The 12,584-nt window shown below is 47.8% G+C and overlaps 1 protein-coding gene across 4 annotated transcripts in view; it reads left to right on the top strand.

Annotated features, from left to right (window-relative positions):
• The window catches only part of TRIO (trio Rho guanine nucleotide exchange factor), a 244,562-nt gene that overhangs the window by 206,347 nt on the left and 25,631 nt on the right, over positions 1-12,584 (top strand). The window contains exons 38-42 of one of the 4 annotated variants that reach the window (XM_064160783.1): positions 822-899; positions 2,905-3,096; positions 5,311-5,488; positions 8,460-8,675; positions 8,783-8,857. In XM_064160783.1, coding sequence (XP_064016853.1) covers positions 822-899; positions 2,905-3,096; positions 5,311-5,488; positions 8,460-8,675; positions 8,783-8,793 — 675 coding nt within the window. In that variant the 3' untranslated portion in view covers positions 8,794-8,857. Of the gene's footprint in view, positions 1-821; positions 900-2,904; positions 3,097-5,310; positions 5,489-8,459; positions 9,230-12,584 lie in introns of those variants that run through there. The other 3 variants (XM_064160782.1, XM_064160785.1, XM_064160786.1) reach the window with 3 other exon arrangements.

Genomic DNA, 12,584 nt, shown 5'->3' with positions numbered 1-12,584 from the left:
AATGACTCTTTGCTCACCACTATGGTTAGATGGTCATAGTCCACTTTATTTCCGTGATGCAGAGACTTATATGCATTCTAGCAAGAGGCTGCTCCACCAAGATTGGTTACAGTCAGAGGGTACAGGGTTACCTGTGAGGCATGGATAGGTCAGCATACCATAACAATCTGAGGGTCAGCCTCTGGGGCTGGCTAAGCTCTGCCCACCTGCAGCTGTATTCCACCCCCTGCAGCTGCATGTGGGGGGAAGCTACCCTGTGCCTGGTATCTAACTCCCAAGCTTGCTCCCAGCATAGGTTGCTCATGTTTATAATGTCTGTGTCCTCAGCTGGCAAGAATTTATCCAACAATTAAATTAATTAACAGATTAATTACAACTACCTGAAGGGAGGGTGTAGTCAGGTGGGGTTGGGCTCCTCACCCAGGCAATCAGCAGCAGAAAAAGGGGACACAGTCTCAAGTTGTGCCAGGGGAGGTCTAGGCTGGATGTTAGGAGGAAGTTGTTGTCAGAGAGAGTGATTGGCATTGGAATGGGCTGCCCAGGGAGGTGGTGGAGCTGCAGTCTCTGGAGGTGTTGAAGCAAAGCCTGGCTGAGGCACTTAGTGCCATGGTCTGGTTGACTGGCTAGGGCTGGGTGCTAGGTTGGACTGGCTGAGCTTGGAGGTCTCTTCCAACCTGGCTGATTCTGTGATTAATTAATGTAATGTTAAACATTCACTTTTCACATTTCTGTTGTAACACAAACGTAGCAAATGAAGCAAAACTTTTTGCCACTGTCTCCTGTGGGAAATAAAGCTTTGACTTTTTCCTTGTCTTGAACAGAGAGCTGTAGAGGTCATGTGTATAGTACCAAAGCGGTGCAATGACATGATGAATGTTGGCCGCCTGCAAGGATTTGATGTAAGTTGGCTGCAGTAGTGCTTGGAGCTTTTGCCCTGTCCTCTAGACATTAACTGTTAACACTGTGGGGAGAAATGAGGTGTGGCCTTCACTTGCCATCTTGTTAGCTGCTGCAAAAAAAGCAGTGAATGAAAAATCAAATCTTAGCCATGCCAAAGACTTTTTGCTGGGAAATTCTACCTCCTGGGTCTGTCAGACTGCAGGCTCTGGGAAGAACTGGTGTGTTAGTACAGTGCTCTGATTGACAGGGGACGTGCAGAAAGCAGGGACAGAACCGTCTCTCAAAAGGCAACCAGATCTCTGTCACTACCATGGGCAGAGGCACTGAGTGCAGCCTCAGCAGGTTTGCTGCCCACACCAAGCTGTGTGGTGCAGCAGCCAGGCTGGAGGGCAGGGATCCATCCAGAGGGAGCTGGACAGGCTGCAGAGGTGGGCACAAGCCAAGCTCAGGAGGTTCAACAAGACCAAGTGCAAGGTCCTGCATCTGGCTAAAGGCAATGCCAAGCAGAAATGCAGGCTGGGCAGTGAGTGGCTGGAGAGCAGCCCTGAGGAGAGGGACTTGGTGGTGCTGGTGGACAAGAAGCTCAACAGGAGCCAGCAGTGTGCACTTGCAGACCAGAAAGCCAAGCAGAGCCTGGGCTGCAGCAGCAGGGGAACTGTGACCAGCAGGTGGAGGGAGGTGATTCTGCCCCTCTACTGCACTCTTCTGAGACCCCAGCTGGAGTACTGCATCCAGCTCTGGAGCCTCCATGACAAGAGGGATGTGGAGATGCTGGAGTGTGTCCAGAGCAGGGCCAGGAGGATGCTCAGAGGGCTGCAGCAGCTCTGCTGTGAGCACAGACTGAAAGAGTTGGGGCTGTTGAGTCTGGAGAAGAGGAGGCTCCCAGGTGACCTTCTTGTGGCCTTCCAGGATCTGAAGGGGGCTACAAAATAGCTTGGGAGGGACTTTTTAGGCTCTGAGGGAGTGACAGGACTGGGGGGAATGGAACAAAGCTGGAGGTGGGGACACTAAGACTGGCCATGAGGAGGAAGTTGTTGAGCATGAGAGTGGTGAGAGGCTGGAATGGGTTGCCCAGGGAGGTGGTTGAAACCCTGTCCCTGGAGGTGTTTAAGGCCAGGCTGGCTGAGGCTGTGTGCAGCCTGCTCTAGGGTAGGGTGTCCCTGGCCATGGCAGGGGATTTGGAGCTAGATCACCCTTGTGGATCCTTCCAACCCTGACTGATTCTATGATTCTATGATCTGACTTGTGTAAACAGAGGAGGAGTAAAAGGAGTAAAAGACCTGAGAGAACATTTAGCCCTACTTGTTATTTTGTGACCTCTAAGAGGTGGAAATTAGCTGTTAGAACAGAATGCATCAGGCTGAACTACAGTCACATGTTTTACTTGCAAAGCACTTTTTACTTTGTGATGCTGGTATAAGCTTGAATTCTTCCTGATTTTGGCACCCTGGAAGATGTTGGAAGGGTTGCCCAGGGAGGTGTGGTGGAGGCCCCATGGCTGGAGGTGTTTAAGGCCAGGCTGGCTGAGGCTGTGGGCAGCCTGCTCTAGGGTAGGGTGTCCCTGGCCATGGCAGGGGGGTTGGAATTAGATGATCCTTGTGGTCCCTTCCAACCCTGGCTGATTGTATGATTCTGTGAATATCTGAGTTACTGTGGGAGTTCCTGAGAAGGGAGCCAAGGCTCAGAACATTGCAGTGTGAGTTGCAGAGGCTGGCAGTGGATATTTTGAGGGATGTTTGTCAACTGTGTTTGTGTTTTTGAGAAAGGACACAACAATGTCTTGTGTCTGGTTGACTGGCTAGGGCTGGGTGCTAGGTTGGTCTGGATGAGCTTGGAGGTCTCTTCCAACCTGATTAATTCTATGATTCTATTCTATGATCAATGAATATGTAAGTTAGTGACACTCAGAAATTGGGAATCAGACCAAAGGAATTTTGGCACAAGCAGCTGGGGCAAGCAAGGAGGGCCCACCCTAACTGTGTTTCCATTTGCCTCTGTGTTCAGGGTAAAATTGTAGCCCAGGGTAAGCTCCTGCTGCAGGACACGTTCTTGGTTACGGACCAGGACACGGGACTTCTGCCGCGCTGCAAGGAGAGACGAGTCTTCCTCTTTGAGCAGATTGTCATTTTCAGTGAGCTGCTAGATAAAAAGAAAGGTTTCTCCATGCCTGGATTCTTGTTTAAAAACAGCATCAAGGTAACTGTTGTGTGAGTCTTCGTGTCCCCTGCACAAACGCGAAGGTAACGGCTGCGGGTTGAGTGTGGAGTGCCTGTTGCCATAATGCACAGTGAGGTGTCAGCCAGTTCCTGGCATGATGATTTCCTGCCAAATTTATGCTCACTCTGATGGTGAATTGAAATCTTTAGAGCTCAGTGCTCTGATGCTTCCCATGTGGAGCATACTAAAGAGGTGTCCTTGTACAAAGCTGGACAAGGACTCACAAATGTGCCGTGGTCTGGTTGATTGGATAGGGCTGGGTGCTAGGTTGGCCTGGATGATCTTGGAGCTGAAGACCAAATTCTCTGAATCATGGAATCAACCTGGTTGATTCCATGATTGAGAGAGTTTGGTCTTCATCTCTCCTGTGTGTACGCCAAATGGCAAAGTAAGTAGGAATGATGACTCTTTATGTATCGCTTCCTTTCCAGTTCAGCTGAAATTGGTCCAAATGTGTAGGTAACATTTTTGAGTAGTTCCACCTTCCTAGACATGTCAGTTCTTCCTCAAGCAGAAAGCATTCACCTTCCCTGGAAGCATTCTCCAAAAAGAGCCCTAATGATATTAATGCCCACCAGCCCTCCTCATGAAGTGTTTTAGGTGGACCCTGCTTCCATTAACTCACCTCAGTGCTGTCTGGAGAAGGGCCACGAGGATGCTCAGAGGGCTGGAGCACCTGTGCTATGAGGGCATGTGATGGTTTGGGCTCTTACCCGCCCCCCCACACTTTGTATTTGCCCCAGCTAACTCAGACGGACCCTGGGAATATAGATGAAGCAATTTATTTACAGCTAGCAGAATTTACAAGCAGCTATTTACAATCTATACAGTTATATACAATTATATACAGAAATATACAAAGGATAAACAATACAGAAGCACAACTCCCCTCCCAGAAACCTGAGTCCCCAGGAGGGGCTCTCAAACCACCCCAACACCTCCCCCGGCCCTCTCAACCTTACCCCAGTTATCAGGAAGAAGAGAGGTGCAGCCAAGAGGTTAGGGAGCAAGGTTAGTAGGAGCAAGGTTAATGAGATGTGACCAGGTCTGAAGGCAAAGGCAGAAGAGAAAAACAAAATGGAGAAAGTTTACTTCTTCTTCCCAGAGTTCTCAGCATGACTGTGAGAGAAGTTGACATCAATTGTTTTCATTTCACTGCCTGTTATCTAGTTCTGTTACCAAAACATTCTAGCTTGCTTCAAACTAGCACAGGGCAGACTGAAAGAGTTGGGGCTGTTGAGTCTGGAGAAGAGGAGGCTCCCAGGGGACCTTCTTGTGGCCTTCCAGGATCCAAAGGGGGCTACAAAATAGCTTGGGAGGGACTTTTTATGCTCTCAGGAAGTGACAGGACCGGGAGGAATGGAGCAAAGCTGGAGGTGGGGAGGTTCAGACTGGACATGAGGAGGGAGTTGTTGAGCATGAGAGTGGTGAGAGGCTGGAATGAGTTGCCCAGGGAGGTGGTTGAGGGCCCCTGGCTGGAGATGTTTAAGGCCAGGCTGGCTGAGGCTGTGGGCAGCCTGCTCTAGGGTAAGGTGTCCCTGGCCATGGCAGAGGGGTTGGAACTGGCTGATCCTTGTGGTCCCTTCCAACCCTGACTGATTCTATAATTCTGTGATATACAGCTCAGCACAATACACAAGCAGGTATTTACAATATCTGCAGCTATAGACAGAAATAGACAAGTGAAAAAGTACTGCAGAAACACAACAGCCCTGCCAGAAACCAGAGTCCCTAGGAGGGGCTCCCAACCACCCTGCCACCTCCTTCCCACCCCTCTACCTTACCCTAGACTTTGCCTTACGTTCAAGGTGAGTTTGTTGGCCTCTTCTCCCATGCAACCACCAATAGAACAAGGGGACACAGTCTCAGATTGTGCCAGGGCAGGTCTAGGCTGGATGATAGGAGGAAGTTGTTGTCAGAGAGAGTGATTGGCATTGGAATGGGCTGCCCAGGGAGGTGGTGGAGTTGTTGTCCCTGGAGGTGTTCAAGCAAAGCCTGGCTGGGGCACTTAGTGCCATGGTCTGGTTGATTGGCCAGGGCTGGGTGCTAGGTTGGACTGGATAAGCTTGGAGGTCTCTTCCAACCTGGCTAATTCTATTCTATTCTATCACTTGCAGACCACCTCTGAACTCCTCATCAAAATGCATGGAGTGCAGTGTCTTTTATTGATGTCTCTGTTTTGCCTCCACCCAGGTGAGTTGCCTTTCCCTGGAGGAGAACGTGGACAGCGACCCCTGTAAGTTTGCACTGACCTCTCGAGCGGGCGATGTCTCGGAGACCTTTGTGCTGCATTCTGCCAGCCCAGGAGTCCGCCAGTTGTGGATCCACGAAATCAACCAAATCCTAGAAAACCAGCGCAACTTTCTGAATGGTAACTCCTTTCCTCTCGCTCAAAGTCCCAAGGGAAGGACTGCTCTCTAAGCTCTTCTTAGCTTGGCTCTGATTTTTTTCCCTGCAAGTGTTGCTTGAGCTCACAGGGAACAGTTGGGGGATGTGTGCTGCGCTTCTGCTTCAGAACAGATGCTGCCGTTTGTTCTGGGAGTCGCACTCTGAGCTTACATGGTGTTCTCATGTGAAATGTCTCGTGGCTTGGTAGGAGTGAATCAGGACTGGCACCATCTGTTGACGTGGAGAGCTTGTGTGCTTCCTTTAATGCAATGGTTTGGGTGTTCCCCAACCCCCCCCACTTTAAAAATCACCCAGACTAGGCTCAGCAGCTCTGGAAACTGAATGAAGCTTTGTAGTCACTGCTCAGCACAATACACAAGCAGGTATTGACAGTATTTACAGCTAGAGACAGAAACAAGGTAAAAATTAATGCAGAAACACAACAGCCCTGCCAGAAACCAGAGTCCCCAGGAGGGTTTCTAACCACCATTCCACCTCCCTCCCACCCCTCTACCTTACCCTTGATCTTGCCTTATGTTTAAGGTAGTCTGGAGGGTCAGGCAGGGGGGTTAGGAAGCAGGTGGATTAGTCACACAGAAGGCAGGTTAGAGAAAGAGATGCAGCCCACAAAGCCCAGAGAGTGACTTTGTTATCTATATTTATGCTCTTGTTCTTACCCATCTCAGCAAGCCTATGAGTGCAGCAGCCATCACCATTGTTTCCTTTCCACAGCCTGTCATCTAGTTCTTCTCACCAAAACCTTCTTGCTAGCTTCAGACTACCACATTTAAACAAATGCAAGCCTCTAAAGGCTAAATTGATGTGGATTTGTAAACATGTATTCAGAAGGTGTTTTTGGCTTGTGTTATTTTGGTGTGTGCTGTTGTCACATCTTACTGTGGCAACAACCTGCAGGGAAAAGGGGGAAATGCAGCGTGGGTGGGAAGGGGGCAGATATGTTGGGAAAGGGGAGGTGGTGCTGAGAGGAGGGAGATGGAAAGGAAAATGGTGGAGATGAATTTGAGGGGAAAGGAGAGGTGGTGCTGAGAGGAGGGAGATGGAGAGGAAAGCAATGGAGATGAATCTGGGGGAAAGGGGAACATGCAGTGTGGGTGGGAAGGGGGCAGATAATGGTGGGAAGGGGGAGGTGGTGCTGAGAGGAGGGAGATGGAGAGGAGGGAAGAGGAAATGAGGGAGATGGAAGAGAAGTGTAAAAAAACCCTTGCCCTGGCAGGGGAGTTGGACTAGGTAATCTTTCAAGTTCCCTTCCAGCCCCTAACATTCTGTGATTCTGCAAGTAAAAAAGATTATGACATTAATGCCTACTGTGGCAGTAGAGTGTGTGATGTTTTGGGTGTTACCTACCCCACACACACTTAAGAAAATCACCCAGACTAGACTCAGTGGCTGGAAATAAAAGAAATGAAACTTTATTTACAGCTTAGCACAATATCCAAGCAGGTGTTTACAGTATCTACAGCTATGGACAGAAATAGATAAGTCAAAAAGTAATGCAGAAACACAACAGCCCTCCCAGAAACCAGAGTCCCCAGGAGGGGCTCCCAACCACCCTGCCACCTTCTTCCCACCCCTCTACCTTACCTCAGACTTTGCCTTACATTCAAGGTGAGTTTGGAGAATCAGCAAGGGGGGTTAGGAAGCAGATGAGATGAGTTACACAGACAGTAGGTTAGGGAGAGAAGTGCACGCAGGCAGAGCCCAAGAGCAACTCTGTTATCTCTGTTTGTGTTCTTGTTCTTACCCATCTCAGCAAGCCTATGAGTGCAGCAGACATCACCATTGTTTCCTTTTCACAGCCTGTCATGTAATTCTTCTCACCAAAATATGCCAGCTAGGCTCAAACTAGCACAGAAAGTTCTTGCCATATTTTAGTATCCACTGGTTCTGCCTCAGCCTAGATTATTCTTTTTTCCAAGAATTGTAATGGATGGAACAAGAAACTGAGAATTCAGTCACAGCTATCTTTTTTTCCCAGCTTGGCTCATGACTGACAGTGTGATCCTAGAGCAAAGCATTTCCTCTTGGATTCAGATTTTTCATCTTGAATGGAGATGTGTAAATAGCAGGTCATGAAGGTATGACATAGAAAAGTGATGATGAAAAGAAGAGTGGTATAGAAAAGAAGGGATTTACATCATGACCAGTATTGCTTAGGAAGACTAAGGCATGGCTAGAGCTGAACCTGGTGAGGGACACAAGGAATAACAAGAAGGGCTTCTATAGGTATGTCAATCAGCAAAGAAAGGTTAAAGAAAGCATTCCTCCCTCTGAGGAATGAGAATGGGGAGTTGGTGTCAGCAGATGAGGAGAAAGATGAGGTACTCAATGGTTTTTTGGCATCAGTCTTCACTGGTGGTTTTGTGCTGTCCCACTCCAAAGTCAATGCATCACCAGGTACAGGCCAGCAAGATAAAGTCCCTCCCACTATAAGGGAAGATCAAGTTCAGGACCACCTGAGGAACATACATAAATCTATGGGAGCTGATGAGATGCATCCCAGAGTTCTGAAGGAATTGTCTGATGTAGTTGCAAAACCACTCTGCATAGTATTTGAATGTGCTGGCAGCCAGGTGACGTGCCTGGAGATTAAAGAAGGGAAACATTTCATCCATTTTTAAAAAGGATAAAAAGAGGACCCTGGAAATGTCAGCCTCACCTCTGTGCCTAGGAGGGTCATGAAACAGATCCTCCTGGATGCTATACTGGAACACACGGAGGACAGGGAGGAGGCATCCAGTATGGCTTCACTAAGGGTTGGACTTGATGATCTGTGAGGTCTCTTCCAACCTTGGTGTTACTGTGATTACTGTGATACTGTGAATGTACTTTAACAGCACTCCCCTTTTGCCAGTAAATGTGTCTATTTTAAACTGTCCCCGTTCCCTTTCCTGCCCTCCTTTCCCTGATTGCCTCCCCTCCGACCCCCGTTGCAGCCTTGACGTCCCCAATTGAGTACCAGAGGAACCACGGTAGTGGTGGAGGCGGCACCGGGAGCAGCGGCGGTAACAGCAGTGGCCCCAGCAGCTGTAGCAGCATCCCCAGCTCCAGCCGCAGCCGGCCATCCCGGATCCCCCAGCCTGTCAGACACCATTCCCCAGTCCTGGTCTCCTCTGCAGCCTCGGCCCAAGCAGAGGGAGACAAGATGTCAGGTATGTCCATTCACAATCTCTCCCTGCCACACTACAACACCTCTTTAGAAACTGGCCTGAGCCAGCCAGACAGGCATCCTTCCAATGCAGAACTGGATGGTCCTCAGAGAGAAGCTGAGCAGATTCCCAAGATGAAAGTCATTGAAAGTCCCAGGAAGACAGCGGGAAACGTTTCTGGCTCAGCTGATGGAGCCCAGAAAGACTCACGTGGAATCTCAGAGGAGAGTCGGTCAAGGAACAGCGTAGCGTCGCTGACACTCGGAAAGCCAAGACCAGGAGCTGTCTCACCAATGAACTCTCCTCTCTCCACGACTTTCCCTTCTCCTTTTGGCAAAGAAGCCTTTCCTCCCAGCAGCCCCCTGCAGAAGGGCTCCTTTTGGAGCTCCATCCCAGCATCCCCTGCTAGCCGCCCTGGCTCCTTCACTTTCCCTGGGGACAGTGACTCCCTCCAGCGGCAGGTCCACCGCCACTCTTCACACAGCAAGGACACAGACCGCATGAGCACTTGCTCCTCGACCAGCGAGCAGTCAGTTCACTCCACCCAGAGTAATGGGGTAAGAGCGGAGCACCTCTGTCCTGCGAGCTCTTCTAAAACCTTCCCATGCTCCCTTTCTGTGCCTTACCATCACTCTCCGTACTAACTCCTGGCTCTCCGGTGCTGTACTGCTCTGAAATAATCAACTGTTTGAGTATCTTCTGCGTATTAAACAGCCCAAATTGCCTCCCTCTGTGTGTGTATACATAGGAAGGTGAGCATGTATACAGACACAAAAGCAGCTGCTAACACGCCGTTTCTGCCTCTGCTGAACACATAGATCACTAGGCTGCTACTAACTTGCTCTCCTTGCTCTTTTTTTTTTGTCTCTTAATTTGAAGGCACATAATTAACATGCTGAAGCGTGGCAGCCAGAGCACCTTGGGGTATGCATCGCAGCCAGCATTTAAATCTGACTTCAAGATTTTGGCAGATTGCCTTGGGGCTTTTTTTTCCCTTTCACGCACAAATCCGCCACTGTTGTCCTGTTGAGTGGAAACTTTGTGGAGACGTCTACAGAACTGTTCTCTGGGCTGCTTGATTTTTTTAATGATGATGATGATGATGATGATTAATTTATTATTCCCCTCCTCTTCTTTCAGCCTTAGTTGATGTACAACATTGTCTTTTTAAACCCTGTGTCTGACCGAGGAAGCTTCCTGCAACCCACTCAAAATAGACCGTAGCTAAAGTAATCCTCCTTTTTTACTACAACCCAAGCAAATAGTGGCTCCACTTGACTCTTCTGCCTTGCAAGAAGAACTGCTGTAGGGCATCTGGAGATTCAGCCTTTTAGTATGCACTCGATGAGCTTGTGCAGAAGCTGGGGTGTCATCAGAATCCACACTGCTCTGTCCTAACGTCCAGCAGGAAATGCAGTCGCAGCGGGCAGAAGGGGCATGTGCAAACAGAGCAAAGCAATGGCAGGCACTTGCCGTGGATGTGGCAGGCAGGCTACGGTGCCTTTCCTTTTAAACCTGCATTTGATTCTTCTCCTGAGGGTTGTGTCCACAGATGTGTGTCCTTCCACTCTCTCACAAAGAGTTTTCAGTGCCAGTTTTGCAAATCACTTCACCCTTGCCAGACTTTGTTGTCAGTGCATGCATTTCTTCGTAGGACTGTTTTAACACGCAGAGCTTTCTTTGACCTCTTAGTTCTTACACTTAACTTTTGTAGTAGTTTCAGAGGGAAAAAAAAAATTGAGCTTTGCATGTATTGTATTTATCTCGATATTCCTTCAGCTTTCCATTTGGTTTAGCTCTGTTGTGTTTATCTCCAGTCTGTCCAAATGTGATGATAATCTTGTATCTGTTACAACTTGAGTGATTAACGATTCCTACTCCTTTTATACACAGAGAAGGTTTGCAGAGTATTCACTGATGCCCTTCCAGTAAAAAAAAAGAGAGGAAAAATCAGATTATGGCACTGAGTTTTCAGAACATTTGAACTTTGATACTATCTCTGCAGAGACACCATGGCTTGTTTTTAATCTCATTGTAAACCAGTACCTGGATGCATGCCTTCTGTTCACAACTGTGTCCTTTTTGCAGAGATGGGTCATAGCTTTTCATTTGTCACCTCATTTATAGAACATACTTTAGCAGGGTTTCATACTACATTCAACAGGCTGGAGAAAATGGGTTGTGGAGGTTTATTTTAGCTTTACCATTTGGGGGGGTGGGTGAACTGTTTCTGGTTTGCCTGAGTCATGGAAAAGGCTTGCTAGTAATAAAGACCGTGCAAGCAGTCCTCCAAGCCAGACAAAATGAGTTCTTCCTCTGGAAGTATAGCATCTAGAATTGACATAAGTATCCTTTAGTAGAGGTACAATCCAGAGTGAGATCGTTCTGTGGTAGCATTTGCCTCATCACCCTCATGGGGGGGAAAAAAAAAGGCAGAATGCACTTGAACCACCCAGCTGAAGAAAATAGTCCAGTTAGAATAAAATACACAAACTCCCTGGAAGCTCAGGCATGGATGTGCAGAACATGCCATGAATGAGTCATCTGAGACTGCTCCTTTCTAAAGGGCAAGTTTCTCAGTCACAGCACTCACAGGCAAGCACAGGTGCCAAGAGATAGAGTGACTTGCCCCAGGCTGTTAGCAAATTGGAAGAGAATGTGCATTTCAGGGCTTCCAGTATACTGTGCTCTTCACTGACCCTTGCTGCATCACCACAGTGCTGAGGGGAGAAATATTTGACAGCTTTGAGAAGAAAGATGACACTGCATGCTAAGCTTTCCACTCCATACTAGCACACAGGTGGTTCCAAGGTGTGCTTATGCTATGTATACATAGATAGAGTGACCTGGAACAGTTTGAAGTAGGAGCAGAGATAAAGAACATCACACACAGAGAATATCACACACACATACATGCCTCATGCCATATCACTAATAAGCCATCCACCTTGGTTTTAACTTGTTTCAGGAAGGAGCAACTGATTCCAGGCAATAGGTTGTGTATTCTGATAACAGATTTCACACTTCCATTTATTAAACCTCATTGAGAAATGTGTGCAAAAGGACAAAATGAGTCCCACGTTAATAATTTTCAGCAGATTGATGATGATGATGATGATGATGATGATGAGAGAAGGTGGTTTTCTTCATAAAAGTAGTATGACTGTTAGTGTACACCTGGTCAGCCACAATTGGCTTTCTGCAAGTGCTCATCAGGGAAACTAAACATTCACGGGTGCTAACTGGAAGTGTCACCACTCAGCTGTCATAGTCACTCATCAGTTAGAAACGAGACTTGCAGCTTCATTCTCATAGTTCAGTGGCCCTGTTTTACCCAAGGAATGAGTCATGTCTTAGTTCAGTAATTGACCTCATCCTGTAGGTTGAAAGGACCCCATCATACAGCCAAAAAAGGGGCCAGGCCTCGTGGTTTTGAGACACACTGTCAAAAACTTCTTTTGTTCTTCTGTCCTTCATCATGTTTTGTGTGCAAAAGGCTGGTGTCTGATTTTAGTGTTTATGAGGTCATGATTATGGGTTTGAAGTCGCATCTCATAGACCACAAAAAACTGCCCTATGTACTGTGCTGCACTTTCATTGCCTGATCAAAATACAAGGTTCAGTGCATAAGCTTGAGAGAAGGACAACCTGAGATCTATGTCTAAGCCAACTAAGTTAAAGGAAGTAGTCCAAGTAAAATTAACAGCAATAAGTCTCTGCAGCATGTATATAGGAAGGTGTTAGAAGATCAGAGTGATTTGTACAAGCTAAGTAGACATAGACAGGGTGAAAAGGGAAATTGCAGCTCTTTTCTTTGGCTACAACTTAAGTTATGTGAATTAACCTACCAGTCCAAGACTGTCTTCATCATGATTTGTACAAGATGAGTAGACATAGACAGGGTAAAAAGGG

This window comes from Pogoniulus pusillus, chromosome 21 (assembly GCF_015220805.1).
Source record: "Pogoniulus pusillus isolate bPogPus1 chromosome 21, bPogPus1.pri, whole genome shotgun sequence".
Lineage (NCBI taxonomy): Eukaryota > Metazoa > Chordata > Aves > Piciformes > Lybiidae > Pogoniulus > Pogoniulus pusillus.
Note: the sequence above shows the minus strand (reverse complement) of the source record. Positions and strands in the feature narration are given on the sequence as shown.